Source organism: Coenobita brevimanus, chromosome 43, assembly GCF_032717465.1.
Source record: "Coenobita brevimanus isolate Jiangsu-jjx chromosome 43, ASM3271746v2, whole genome shotgun sequence".
Classification (NCBI taxonomy): domain Eukaryota; kingdom Metazoa; phylum Arthropoda; class Malacostraca; order Decapoda; family Coenobitidae; genus Coenobita; species Coenobita brevimanus.
Window position 1 is genome coordinate 26,302,223 of NC_136996.1, and position 13,422 is coordinate 26,315,644.

Consider the following 13,422-nt stretch of genomic DNA (forward strand, 5'->3'; position numbering starts at 1 on the left):
CTCAGTATGGCCACTTATGTTAAATCTCTCTCTCTCTCTCTCTCTCTCTCTCTCTCTCAAGTTATTTTTGAAGGATTTAGATGCCAGGTGGTCTTGTAGGTTAAGGTACTTCAACAAAATGTGTCTGATAAGAATGCATTTCTGAGGTACTGCATGTTAGGGATATACTGTATTTTTCACATAATGCCATTCAGGGATGAGTGACTGGTCTGGACTGAGTACCCTAACCAGATGCTTTTTGCTGAGCAAGTAAAGGATGATGGATGGATGGAATACTATACAGACCATTTACTTTTACCCCAACAGAGGATCAGCAATGCATCGCTGGGTGAGTGAGGGTGGTGGTAGTGGTAGTGGTCGTGTGGGCGGAGTGACGTGCCTGGACCACCACGATCTCACAGGTGATGGGGTGCGGGAATTGGTGGTGGGGCGGGAGGATGGACAACTGGAGGTTCTGGCATATGAGGATGGTGAAGAGTCACCACCCACTCTCAGGTTTTCCATGGTAGGTTGACTGACATTTTGTAGTTTATTCTTGCATTGCTATCTCCCAACAGATATTTCAGCTTTGGAGAGACTTTTTGAAACGGAAAGGTTGGATACACTTCCATGGACTTCAAAAATTCTAAGGGAGGAGGCACCACTCACATTCAGGTTTTTCGTGGTAGGTAGTAGTAGTAGTTGTTCCATAGGCACTCTGGCCAAACAGCCCCAAGTCCCTGAGGAAGGCCATAGCCGAGACCAGGCCCACAGAGCCCTCAAGGAGTGTATGTTGTGTTGTTGGCACAGGTGATTGTGTGCAATGCAGTCTTCCATAATGTGCTTTATAGTGTTGGGTGCTGTGTTGCATCCTGGACAGGCATCAGCAACAGAGTCATCTAGCCTCTTCCGAAAACTCAAAAGGGCTGGATGATGTCCCCATCTCAGCCTGGCCAGGTGGACCCTGTCCTTATGAGGGAGGTAGAGTTCAGAAGGGTGGATATCAGGAGGCCATGCATGTGGCTGTGTAATGTCTTTGTGACTGAATGGAGTGGCGAGTGATTTGAGCATGGATATGCTCCTGGAAGCTGGTTTGAGGTGGACGAGGAGGAAGAGATGACAGTATTTGTGTATGATGTCATGGGCTGGGTGTTGTTTTGGTGTTCCTTGGTGTATGTGGATGTGTTGCCATGTAGTGTAGTGGATGGTGTGGGTTTGTGGAGGCTGCGACAAGAATTTGTGTGCCTCTCATGTTTAGATGATCCTTAACTTTGAGGACTTTGGTTCCTCGATGTAGGTGATCTGTAGGTGTATTAGCTATGCAGTCTGTGATTATTTTTAGGTCCATGTTCTGATTGGTCTGTAGAGTGTTGTAGTGTGCTCTAGTGAGATTAGGCCCAAGCAGGGCTTGCATAATTCATCATTGAATGTATATATTGTTTGTTTACTGTGGTGGTGGATTGTGTCCAACTGTTGTCTGGGCAAGTGACTTTAATGTGTTGAGACTTGGTGTTAATTTGTTTTTAGTGTTTGTGATGTGTTGTTTAAATGACCTTGATATATGTTACATCAAGGATTTTGTGTGTGTGTGTGTGTATGTGTGTGGTAGGGGAGTGTTATTTGTGGTAGGTGTGGAATGTGACTGTGTTCTGCTGTCCAATTTGTGAGAAGGGTCACTGTAGATTTGGCTGGGGCTATTGTGAGTGTTTCTGGTGAACCATTCATGTAGTGTGTTGAGATAAGGTCAGAGGATGTGTGCGGTTGTGTTTGTGTTTTGGTGTGTACATGTAAGTTTTATGTCGTCTGCATAGGAAGCTATGTGTATTTATGGTGTCTGGGGTGTGGGTATGTCGTGCATGTATAGGTTAAAGAGAGTAGGAGACAAACCGGATCTTTAGGAGATGCCGTTTGTGAAGTTTCTGATGTTTGATGACTGATTGGCAAATGTTACATGTGCACATTTGCGTGCTAAATAGTTTGCCAGCCATCTTTTTGTGTTATTGACCATGATTGTGTTGAATATTTTCTTTGTGAGGTTGTGGTGGGGATGGCATCAAAAGCTTTGCTAATGTCTAGTGTGACTAGGAGTGTTCTGTGTGGTGACTAGCTGAATTGATACCATCAAAAAATCTTTGTGTAAGGTCTGTAAGAAGAGTGTTTTTGGAGTGTAGCAGCCTAAAGCCACTTTGTGATGGGGCTAGGGGGATGGGAGGTGTAACTAGTTGTAATACGTCATTCGGTTACTTTGGAGAGGATGCAGAGGAGTGTGATGGGGCGGTGTGAGGAATGTAACATAGGGTCTTTGTTGGGTTCGGGGATAGTGATGATATTACCATGCTTCCAGATGTTGGGTATTTTATTGTGTGAGTAGCTGTAGTTTGATATGCTGGTCAGTGCTTGTATGCATTCTGGTCCAAGGGGTTTAAGGTGTATGTTGCTTATGTTGTGTGGGTTACAGGCATATGAGTGCTTAAGGCTGCTAATAATGTGCTGCATCTGGTTGTATGTGAAGGGTGCAAAGTCTGGGTCTGTGGGGACCTGTCTCTGCGTCGGATGACATATCAGTCGTCGCAGTGGGGGTTTATATGGCTGATGTGTGAAAAGTGATTGATGAGAGTGTTTGCATGTTGTTTGTTTGAGGGTTTGGTGTCTGTTGTTGTGATGGCAGCATGTAATTGTATAGTGTTGCTGTTGGAGAGTGTGATGTTGAGGGTATGGTGTCTGTTGTTGTGATGGCAGTGTGTGATTGTGTAGTATTGTTGTTGGAGAGTGTGATGCTGTTTAGTGTTTGCTGATGTTTGTTTTGTGATCAAGTGTTTGGAGATACTTATTCCAATTTTGTGTTTGCTACTCTTCTGATATTTTATTGTTTATATGAGTGTTGAGTTCTTGTATTCGTTGTATGGTGTCTTGTGTATGGGATGTTGGGGAGTGTTGGAGTGTGTTCCATTGACTGATGAGGCCATGAATATGTGGTGTGAAGTTGGGATTGTGTCTCTCTCTGTTGTCTCAAGAAATGTGTCTTTTGTCTGTGTTTTGAATAATTGTATTGAAAGTGCACACAACAGTTTTGATGTTTGTAATGGATGTACTGTTTAATGTTTCTTAAGTGTTGTTCTGTTTCAGTTGTGAAGGCCTTCCATTTGGCAGTCTTATAATTAGTGTGTATGTGTCTATGGTCAGCTGGCGTGACTGGTTTTGGTAGTGATGATCAAAGCCAAGGGTTTTGACCACTCTCCAGGATGTTGTGGGGGTGAGGTTTGGGGAGCAAAAATGATGTCTGGGGATGATGGGAGCAAGAGGGCTTGGTGTGGGATATGGGTATGTTGATGGAGATTGTTGAGGATGAAAAGATTATCTGTTTAGGATTGTAGGATATGGGTATGTTGATGGAGATTGTTGAGGATGAAAAGATTATCTGTTTGGGCTTGTAGTACCAGCCCTCTGTCTGTGTCAGGGTTGTTGACATGCCAGGCCGACGCCTTGGCGTTGAAATCACTTCCCAGGATGATGTTTGTTAGTGATGTGGTGTGTTTGAGGAGAGTAATTGTGTGGTACTGTGGGGGATGATTGGAGGGGAATGTATGTATTGGTGGTTGTTATGTGTGATTTATTGCCAGTGTATACTTTAATTGACTGTATTTTTGTTGTGGTGTCATGTAAGGGGAGATGTGATTTTGTGTGTGCACTGCTATCTGAAAAGTTGATGGATTGGTGTACCAGGGTGATGAGTCCACCGCCACCACCGTTGGCCCAGTCTTATCTGTTGGTGGTGAAATTATGAAATGTAGGTGTTTTTTCTGTTCTGCATAGTTTAATTTCTTGTAAGATGGCACTGTGTATGTTTTGTTGTTTGATGAATTGTGTGAGTTCTTGTTTTTTGGTGTTTATGCCATCTGTGTTCATTTGAAGAATGATAGTGTTGTGAATGTTGTCTGTGTTGGATGCTGCAGCATGGGGGGGAGGTGGGGGTGTGGGTGGAGGAGAAGGTTGTGATAGAGATAAGGGTTGGGGTAGATTAGATTGGGGTGGAATGAGAGGGGTTGGGGGATTGGATGGTGTGGGAAGGATCGGTGGGTTAGGCTGAGGTGTGGAGCAAGTAGGAGAGGGGCTGGTGGGGGGTGTTTGAGGGTGGGGAGAAGAAGCAGGTCCAGATATTTGTGTAATGTTCTCTGAATGCAAGTGTTGTGCAGGTGAAATGGGTCCAGTTCTTGCAAGAACTGCACTGAACTGAACCCTTTTTCTGTTGACTGGAAGTGATGGGTTTTAAGCATGTTAGACATGTGAATTTGTTGATGGGTCCGGGATTGCTGTCATTGTCACTGCCTAGAAGAAGTCTTTGAGAAATGACCGCTGGAGTGTCATTTCTCGGTGTAGAAAAAACAATGTTGTTGTTTGTGTTGAGAGATGTGGTACTTGCTCGGGTGACCGAAGCCACTCCCAAGTTCTCGGGCCCCTTGAGGGGCTGGGGAGGTATGCGGCAGTTTGGCCCATGCTCTCCTCCTCCTCCATTTCAGCAGCCTCTTGGGGGATTAACCCACGAAGAAGATGCCACCACTCGAGGTCTTCGTGGTAGGTATAGAGTACTGACTTAACTTTTTTTAGGATATTTTTAGTATCTCCACAGGGAGTAGGCTGTAGCATCAGTCGAGCAGGGCAGTACTCCCAAGGTGGATGGAAAGCTGGTGACAGGGAGAGCTGGAATGCCCATTTCATCAGCCCTTGGGACTAGATCCTGACTATCCCCCTTTGCTAAACTTTTTCAGTGTTTCAGTGACACAGAGAGTAGGCCAGCATACTCTCCAATACGAGTTTCTCGAACTGTCAGCACCAAACTACATGCACATTCACACTACACTTCCTATTCAGAATTAACCAAATGGTGTCATTTAATCAAGCCTTGGAGTTCCCAGGGTGGGGACCATGAATATCCCCGCCTTCCGCTCTTCCCCCAGTGATGACCCAGCAAGTAGCCTGGAACCACTGTCTGACTCATTTCTTCTTCATTTCTTCAACATTCGCAGCCTTTCCTCTAACTTTCTCTCTGTTGAGCACCGCCTCTCCTCCTCTAAATCTCACCATCTCTTCCTAAGTGAGACTCAGCTGTCTGAGGCAAATGATAGCAAACCCTTCTCTTTATCCTCCTACTTTCCCAATACTCATTTCAAAGCAAAAAGTGGCTGTTGCGCATATGTACATAGTTACTTATCTTGCTCTTGTGTTCCTGAACTTGATTCTTCTGAATTCTCTGCTCTCTGGCTTCAACTGTCCTGTCATTCTCTAACTAAATATATCTGTTCTGTGTACTTATCCCCTAATTCTGTTGACAGTGAAATTTTCTTTGACCACCTTACTTCTATGGTGGAACACATCCTGTCCATTTCTACTTTCTCTGAAATCTCCATTCTAGAAGATTTCAATGTTCACTACCACCTTTGGCTCTTCTCACCTTTCACTGATCCATCTGGTGAACAAGCCTAGATCTTTTAAATCCATAACGACTTAGAGCAGCTTGTACACCACTCTACTCTTATCCCTGATGCCCTTGGAGAGAGTTCCAACATACTTGACCTCTTCCTTACAACTAATCATTCTGCTTAAGCTGTAAAACATTTTTCTCTGTTGGGCTCCTCTGATCACAACCTTATCACCTTAACCTGTCCTATTGTTCCAGTACAGCCTGTGAACCCTCCAAAGAAACGTCAGTTGTGGCACTTTGGAGCTGCCGATTGAGAGGCCCTCAGCAGTATTTCTTTGATTTTTCCCTGGGATGATTATTGCTTTCATGGCCAAGAGCCATCTGAGTGTGCCATGTGCATTACAGAGGTTATTCTGTCAGGAATGGAAGCATACATTTCTGTCTCATATCCTTTGACTAATGCAAAAAAAAAAACTTGGTTTATTACAAGAAACAAAACTACACAGAACACAAGAGACACCTACATTTCATAATTTCACCACCATTAGACAAGACTGGGCTGATGGCGGTGGCGGTGGACTCATCACCCTGGTACACAAATCCATCAACTTAATGATACCAGTGCACACACAGTGTCACTTCTCCCCCCACATAACACCACAACAGAAATACAATCAGTTAAAATATGCGCTGGTAACAAATCACATATAGCAATTGCCAACACATACTGTACATTCCCCCCCAATCATCCCCATCGGTACCACACAATTATTCTCCACAAATGCACCACATCACTAACAACCCAACATTATCCTGGGTAGTGATTTGAATGCCAAGGCATCACCCTGGCATGTCAACAACCCTGACACAGACAGAGAGCTGGAACTACAATCCCAAACGAATAATCTTTTCATGCTGAATAATCTCCATCAACATACCCATATCCCACACCAAGCCCTCTTCCTCCCATCATCCCCAGACATCATTTTTGCTCCCCAAACCTCGCCCCTACAATATCCTGGAGAGTGGTCAAAACTCATGGCTCTGACCACCTCCTGATCATCATCACTACCAAAACCAAAATCACCCCAGCTGGCCTCAGATACACGTACACCAATTATAAGAGAGCCAACTGGGAGGCCTTCACGACTGAAACAGAACAACACTTAGAAACATTAGACAGTACATCCATCACAAACAATAACACCGCTGTGCACACTTTCAACACAGTTATACAAAACACAGACAAAAGACACATCCCTAGAGGCAACAGAAAGAGAGAGAACCCCAACTTCGCACCGGAAATTCAAGGCCTCATCAGTCAACGGGACACACTACGACACTCCCCAATACCCCATACACAAGACATTGTACAACACATGCAAGAACTCAAAACTCATTTAAACAAAAAAAAATCTAAACAGCAAACACTAAACTGGAATAATGATCTCCAAACACTTGACCACAAAACAAACACAAGCAAACTCTACAAAACACTAAACAACATCACACTCCCCAACAGCAACATTATACAATCACACTGCCATCACAACAACAGACACCATACCTTCAAACAAACAACAAGCAACTACTGTCATCGCGACGACTGACGTATCCTCCGACGTAAGAGACAGTTCCCCACAGACTTTGCACCTTTCTCTTACAACCAGATGAAGCACATCATAAGCAACCTTAAGCACTCATCTGCCTGTGGACCAAACAACATAAGCAGCATACACCTTAAACACCTTGGACCACAAGGCATACAAGCACATAACAAACTACAGCTACTCACATTACATGATACCCAAGATCTGGGAGCATGGCGTTATCATCACTATCCCCGAACCCAATATTACCTGCATCACACTCCTCTGCACCCCTTCCAAAGTCACTGAATGACTGGTACTACAACTAGTTACACCTCACACCCCCCCTAGCCCCATCATAACATGGTTTTATGCCGTTACACTCCACAAACACCCTTATTACAGACCTTAGACAGAGTTTTTGATGGCATGAATTCAGCTAGGCCACCACACAGAACACTGCTAGTCAGACTAGACTTTTAGCAAAGCTTTTGATACCATCCCCTGCCACAACCTCACAAACAAAATATTCAGCACAAACATGCACAATAACACAAAAAAGATGGCTGGCAAACTACGTAGCAGGCAGATGTGCACATGTACCGGTAACATTTGCTGGTCAGTCTTCTAACATCAGAAACTTCACAAATGGCATCCCTCAATGATCTGTTTTGTCCTCCACCCTCCTTAACCCATACATGCATGACATACCCACACCCCACACACCACAGATACACGTAGCTTCCTGTGCAGATGACATAACACTTACATGTACACACCAAAACCCAAACACAGCTGCACACATCCTCCAACCTTACCTCAACACACTACATGATTGGTTCACCACAAACAGGCTCAAAATAGCCCCAACCAAATCTACAGTAACCTTTTTCACAAACTGGACAGCAGAACATAGTCATATTACACACCTCATCATAAACAACACACACACACACACACACACACACACACACACACACACACACACACACACACACACACACACACACACACACACACACACACACACACACACACACACACACACACACACACACAAAATCCTTTGTGTAACATACAATCCATCAGTGTCATTTAAACAACACATCACAAACATTGAAGATAAATTAACACCAAGACTCAATGCCTTGAGGTCACTTGCCCATACAACATTTGGACACAACAAAGAAACCACCACCACAGTATACAAACAAAATATACAATTAGTGATGAATTATGCAAGCCCTGCTTGGGCTTCTAACCCCACTAAAATACACTACAGCACTCTACGGACCATACAGAACAAGGCCTTAAAAATAATCACAGGCTGCACAGCTACGACACCTACAGACCAGCTACATCAAGAAACCAAAGTCCTCAAAGTCACGGATCATCTAGACACGAGAGGCACACAAATTCTCGCTGCAGCCTCCACAAACCCACAACATCCGCTACTCTGCTGTACATGGCAGCACATTTGCACACACCAAGGAACATCAAAACAACACCCAGCACACGATATCATACACAAATACTGTCATCTTTCCCCCCCTCGCCCACCTCAGACCAGCTTCCAGGAGCATATCCACACTCATATCACTCGCCGCTCCATTCAGTCACTTAAAGACAACACACAGCCGCATGCACGGCCTCCTAATATCCACCCTTCTGAATTCTATCTCCCTCCTGAGGACCGGGTCCACCTGGCCAGGCTGAGATGTGGGCATCATCCAGCCCTCTTAAGTTATCAGAAGAGGCTGGATGACTCCGTCGCTGATGCCTGTCCAGGATGTAATACAGCACCCCATACTATTAAACACATTATGGAAGACTGCATTGCATACAATCACCTACGCCAACAACACAACATAAACTCCTTGAGAGCTCTGTGGGGAAGCCCTGTCTCGGCTGTAGCCTTCCTTAGGGACGCGGGGCTGTTCGGCCAGACTGTCTAGGAAACAACTGCTACTACTTCTACCTTGGTTTAATCACGCTTGTTCTGATGCTGTCCACAACAAGGAGAAGGCATACACAAGGTACCAGAGCTAACCCACCCCAGAATCTTGTCTTTTTTATGATTCTGCCTGGAATCGTGCTAAATTTGTTCTTCGCACAGTTAAAAATAATTTCATCCATAATAAATGCCCTGAACTCTGCAACTCGAATTCATCCCACTCCTTTTGTCACCTTGCCAGAAACCTTTCTAATAACTTTACCTCATCATCCTTCCCTCCTTTTTTCCACTCTGAAGGCTCTGTAGCTATTTCTTCTACTGATAAAGCAGAACTCTTCTCTCAGACTTTCTCACCTAATTCCACCTTAGACGATTCTAGTGCTGTCCCACCATCTATTCCCCCCTCATGACTTCCTCATGGCTGACATTAGAATTTCTTTAATTGATGTATTTTCTGCCATTACTGGTCTCATTACTAACAAGGCATGTGGTTCTGATGGGGTCCCTCCTGTTGTTCTCAAGAACTATTGCTTCTGTGCTTACACCCTTCCTAGGTAAACTCTTTTGTCTTTGTCTGTCAACTTGTACCTTTCCATCTTGCTGAAAGTTTGCTCTCATTCAGCTTGTCCCAAAGAAGGGTGACCATTCCCAGCCCTCTATTACCCAATTGCTTTAACATACTATATTTCAAAAGTTTTTGAGTCTGTTCTTAACAAAAAAATTTTAAAGCATCTTTCTTATCACAACCTTCTTTCTGATCGTCAGTATGGGTTCCACCAGGGACGCTTCACAGGTGATCTTCTCACTTACCTTTCACGCTCCTGGCCATCCTCTTTTTGGGACTTTGGCGAAAGCTTTGCCATTGCACTTGACATCTCAAAGGCTTTCAATCGAGGCTGGGATAAATCTTTAAATTCCAAACTACCCTCTTATGGTTTCTTTCCTTCTATCTAACTCTTTATTACTAGCTTCCTTTCTGGTCATTCTGTAGCTGCTGTTGTAGATGGCCACTGTTCTTCTCCTAGAACTATCAATAGTGGTGTTCCCCAGGGCTCTGTCGTATCACCAACTCACCAACTCTCTTTCTATCCACTCATACGCTGATGACTCCACCCTTCACCTTTCCATTCGCTTCCCCCAGCATCCATCTCAGCAGTTGCTTCAGCAATCAGGGGATGAGGTTATGGAACACCTAATGTCTGACTTGGCTCATATCTCAGATTGGGGTAAAAATAGTCTTGTTTTTAATGACCAAAAACTCAATTCTTTCATCTGTCAACCTGACAGAATCTTCCACAGGAGTACCCTCTAATTTTTAACAATATCCAACTCAGTCCTGCATCATCTTTGAACATAAATGGGGTTTCATTCTCTTGGGAGTTATCTTGAAAAGAACATATTACCTCTCATGTAAAATCTGCTTCCAAGAGATTGGGTGAGCTAAGCTTACTCCATACCTTCTTCACCCCTGCACAGTTGTTGACTTCATACATGGGCTTTATTTGCCCCTGTGTAGAGTACAACTCTTATGTGTGAGGAAGCTCCCCTCCACCCCCCACGCAGAGCTCTTCTCAGCAGGTTGGAGACAAAGGGTTTTTCATTTCATTAACTCTCCTCCTCGTACTGGCTCCCTTCAACCTCATTCTCTTCACCATACTGTTGCATCTTTATCACTTTTCTGTCGCTGCTTCAATGGTCACTTCTCTTTCAAACTGTGTGCTTGCATCCCCCCCACCACTACAGTAGACACGTAGAACCCATCTGGAAACAAACTCTCATCCCTTTTCTATCCAGCTTTCTAATGCAAGAGTTTACCGCTACTCCCAGTCCTTCATGTATGCAACAGGTCAACTCTAGAACTCTCCCTCTCTGTTTTTCCCACTGCCTACGATCTCCAGTCTTTCAGATGCTTTGTGTCCAGGCATCTCTAAATGAATAGATTTGAATTTGGCTCTCTGGTATCTTGCTTTTGTTTTTTCTTGGAGGGAGCAGTTTGCATGCCCCTGGTCCTTGGTTCCTAATTCCATACATTGAGGGGAAAAAAAAAAAAAAGGGTCAGTGGGTGGTTCTTGCATGAAGAATGGCAAATAGGCACCGCCCACATTGAGATTTTTTGTGTTAGGTTTATAGTCTTCTATTATAGGATACCTGCAGTAATGAGCAGCAGGAGTGAAAGTGAGGTAATCAAAGGCACATTTAGCTCACAACCAAGAGTTCTAGGGTTTGATGCCAGAGCTAGCTTTGAGATCTTTGGCCAGGGTCTCCTCACTGTAGTCTGTTTGCACCTGGAAGTGAAGCAGAGACCTGGATTTGTAAAATGACAGTAGTCAATTATTCTTTAGAGAAGTGTGTTGTGGTTGCTTTCCATATCAGTCATGCTGTGGTCAGCCGGAGGTCCTGTCTGGAGATTCTGCCATGTAAAGATAAGGAATAGGCACCACAAACTCTTTGATTTTGAATGGCAGATTGACCAGCATTTATTATAAGATACTTGTAGTACAGGTCCTCTCCCACTTAAAAACAGTCACTTATAAATTTTTGTTGAGTGAAGATGAATGGGAGTTGCAAGGTTTGGTGAATGAATTTGGGACAGTGTGTAGGAGGAGGAAGCTGAAAGTTAATGTAAACAAAAGTAAAGTTATGGTGTTTGAGAGGAATGAAGTCACAGAGTGTGCAGTGAGGTTGGATGGTGAGGATATGGAGATTGTGAGTGCATTCAAGTACTTGGGTAGTGTGATGAGTAAGGATGGAACTTTGGGGGATGAAGTACGTGAAAGGGTACAGCAGGGAAGAAAGGTTGTTGGTACACTGAAAGCAGTGATGAGAAATAGGGAGGTGAGTATGGAAGTTAAGAAGTCACTGCATGATGGTATTGTGATCCCTACCCTGACGTATGGAAGCGAGGCGTGGACCTTGCAAGAGGGGAACAAGTCAAGAGTGAGAGCAGTGGAAATGAGTTACTTGAGAGGAGCATGTGGAGTGACGTGGAGGGACAGGTTGACGAATGAAGAAGTGAAGGAACGTTGTGGGGTAGATGTGGATGTGGTTGAAAAGATTAGGAGAAATACACTGAGGTGGTTTGGACATGTGGAGAGAATGGAGAATGAAAGACTGACTAAGAGGGTGTATGTAGGTGAGGTGGAGGGAGGGAGAGGGAGGGGTAGACCGAGGATGAGGTGGAGGGATGGAGTTGAGAGGTATATGAGGGAGGGGGGGGTGAGTTGGGGGGAGGGGAGTCAAATGGTGGGTGACAGAGTGACTTGGAGGCGATTTGTCTGCGGCCACCCTTTGCGGGATTAGGGCGTCGGGCTATAGATAGATAGATAGACAAATTTGTACTTTCAGTAAAATATTTAATAAATTACAGTACATGGAATTGCATGAGATATTCAACACTTTATTATAAAATAGGATTAGATGATTGATGGATGGATGGCTGTGTGTTAATGATTCTGCCTAGCTGTAGGCTAATGTAAGTGTTCCAAGCATGTTTAAGGTAGGCTTGGCTAGGCTGTGGTGTTCAGTTGGTTAGGTGTGTTAAATACATTTTCGACTTACGAAAAAATTGACATGAGCCGTTTCTCAGAGCATAACCCATTCATACGTGGGGGAGGACCTGTATTTTGTAGGTTGTGGTCACTTGTTTTTCTTTCTTTTTTAAATGATGATCTCTTATTTTGTGCCTTGCACCTGTTTACTTTTATGAAGACTTTAATTATAATTAGTTCACTTGTGCTTCATTACAGTCATGCAGTGAGAGTGTGACATCAGTGCAGGGGGCAGTGGTGGGCAATGCTGGATATGATGAAGTTGTGGCATCAACTTACACTGGTTAGTCATTTTCCAACTCTGTTTAGATAGATACAGTACTTAGGAAGCTGCCTTGATCTCCAGCCCAAGACTGAGATGGTCAGGGACACTATCTCACCTCAGTCATAAGTTAAGGCAAGAGGAGCTTGAAACTTGATTGTGCCTGATTATTTATACACCTTTCCCTCCTCTCCCGAAGAAGAGAGTGTTGTTTTTCTCATGTGTAGAAGTGTGGCTGGGTAGAGATGGTCCTTTCAACCCTAATTATCTTGGGAGACAGTTATAAACTGAGTAAGCCACATTTATTGGTGTCTTCATTACAGCCTGTTGTAAGATCACTAACTCCATTGCTATTTCCTTTAAGATATTACAGTAGTTCCTGTTACCTTTGATAGCTTATTATGCAAATATTTATAACGTGATGAGTGCTTTGTGTACCCGAATGTCATGTACAATGTCATGTACAATATTAACAAAAGGGATGGTAATGAGATGAATATACAGTAGATTAGATGATGAATGAATATCTTCATCATCATCTTCATCTCAGTAACTTCCTAATAGGTATAGCCAGGACAAACCTCAGAGATAATGGGCTGAAAAAGGAGGCTGCCAGGGATTGAGCAGCGTGGAGAGCCATCATTAAGTAACCAAGGCTGACACATGCAAGC

The 13,422-nt window shown here is 44.0% G+C and overlaps 1 protein-coding gene across 1 annotated transcript in view; it reads left to right on the forward strand.

The window, feature by feature from the left end:
- The window catches only part of LOC145397820 (BBSome complex member BBS7-like), a 115,275-nt gene that overhangs the window by 64,046 nt on the left and 37,807 nt on the right, over positions 1 to 13,422 (forward strand). Inside the window, exons 10-11 of the mRNA XM_080270848.1 lie at positions 307 to 505; positions 12,688 to 12,772. Coding sequence (XP_080126974.1) covers positions 307 to 505; positions 12,688 to 12,772 — 284 coding nt within the window. The remainder of the gene's footprint in view (positions 1 to 306; positions 506 to 12,687; positions 12,773 to 13,422) is intronic.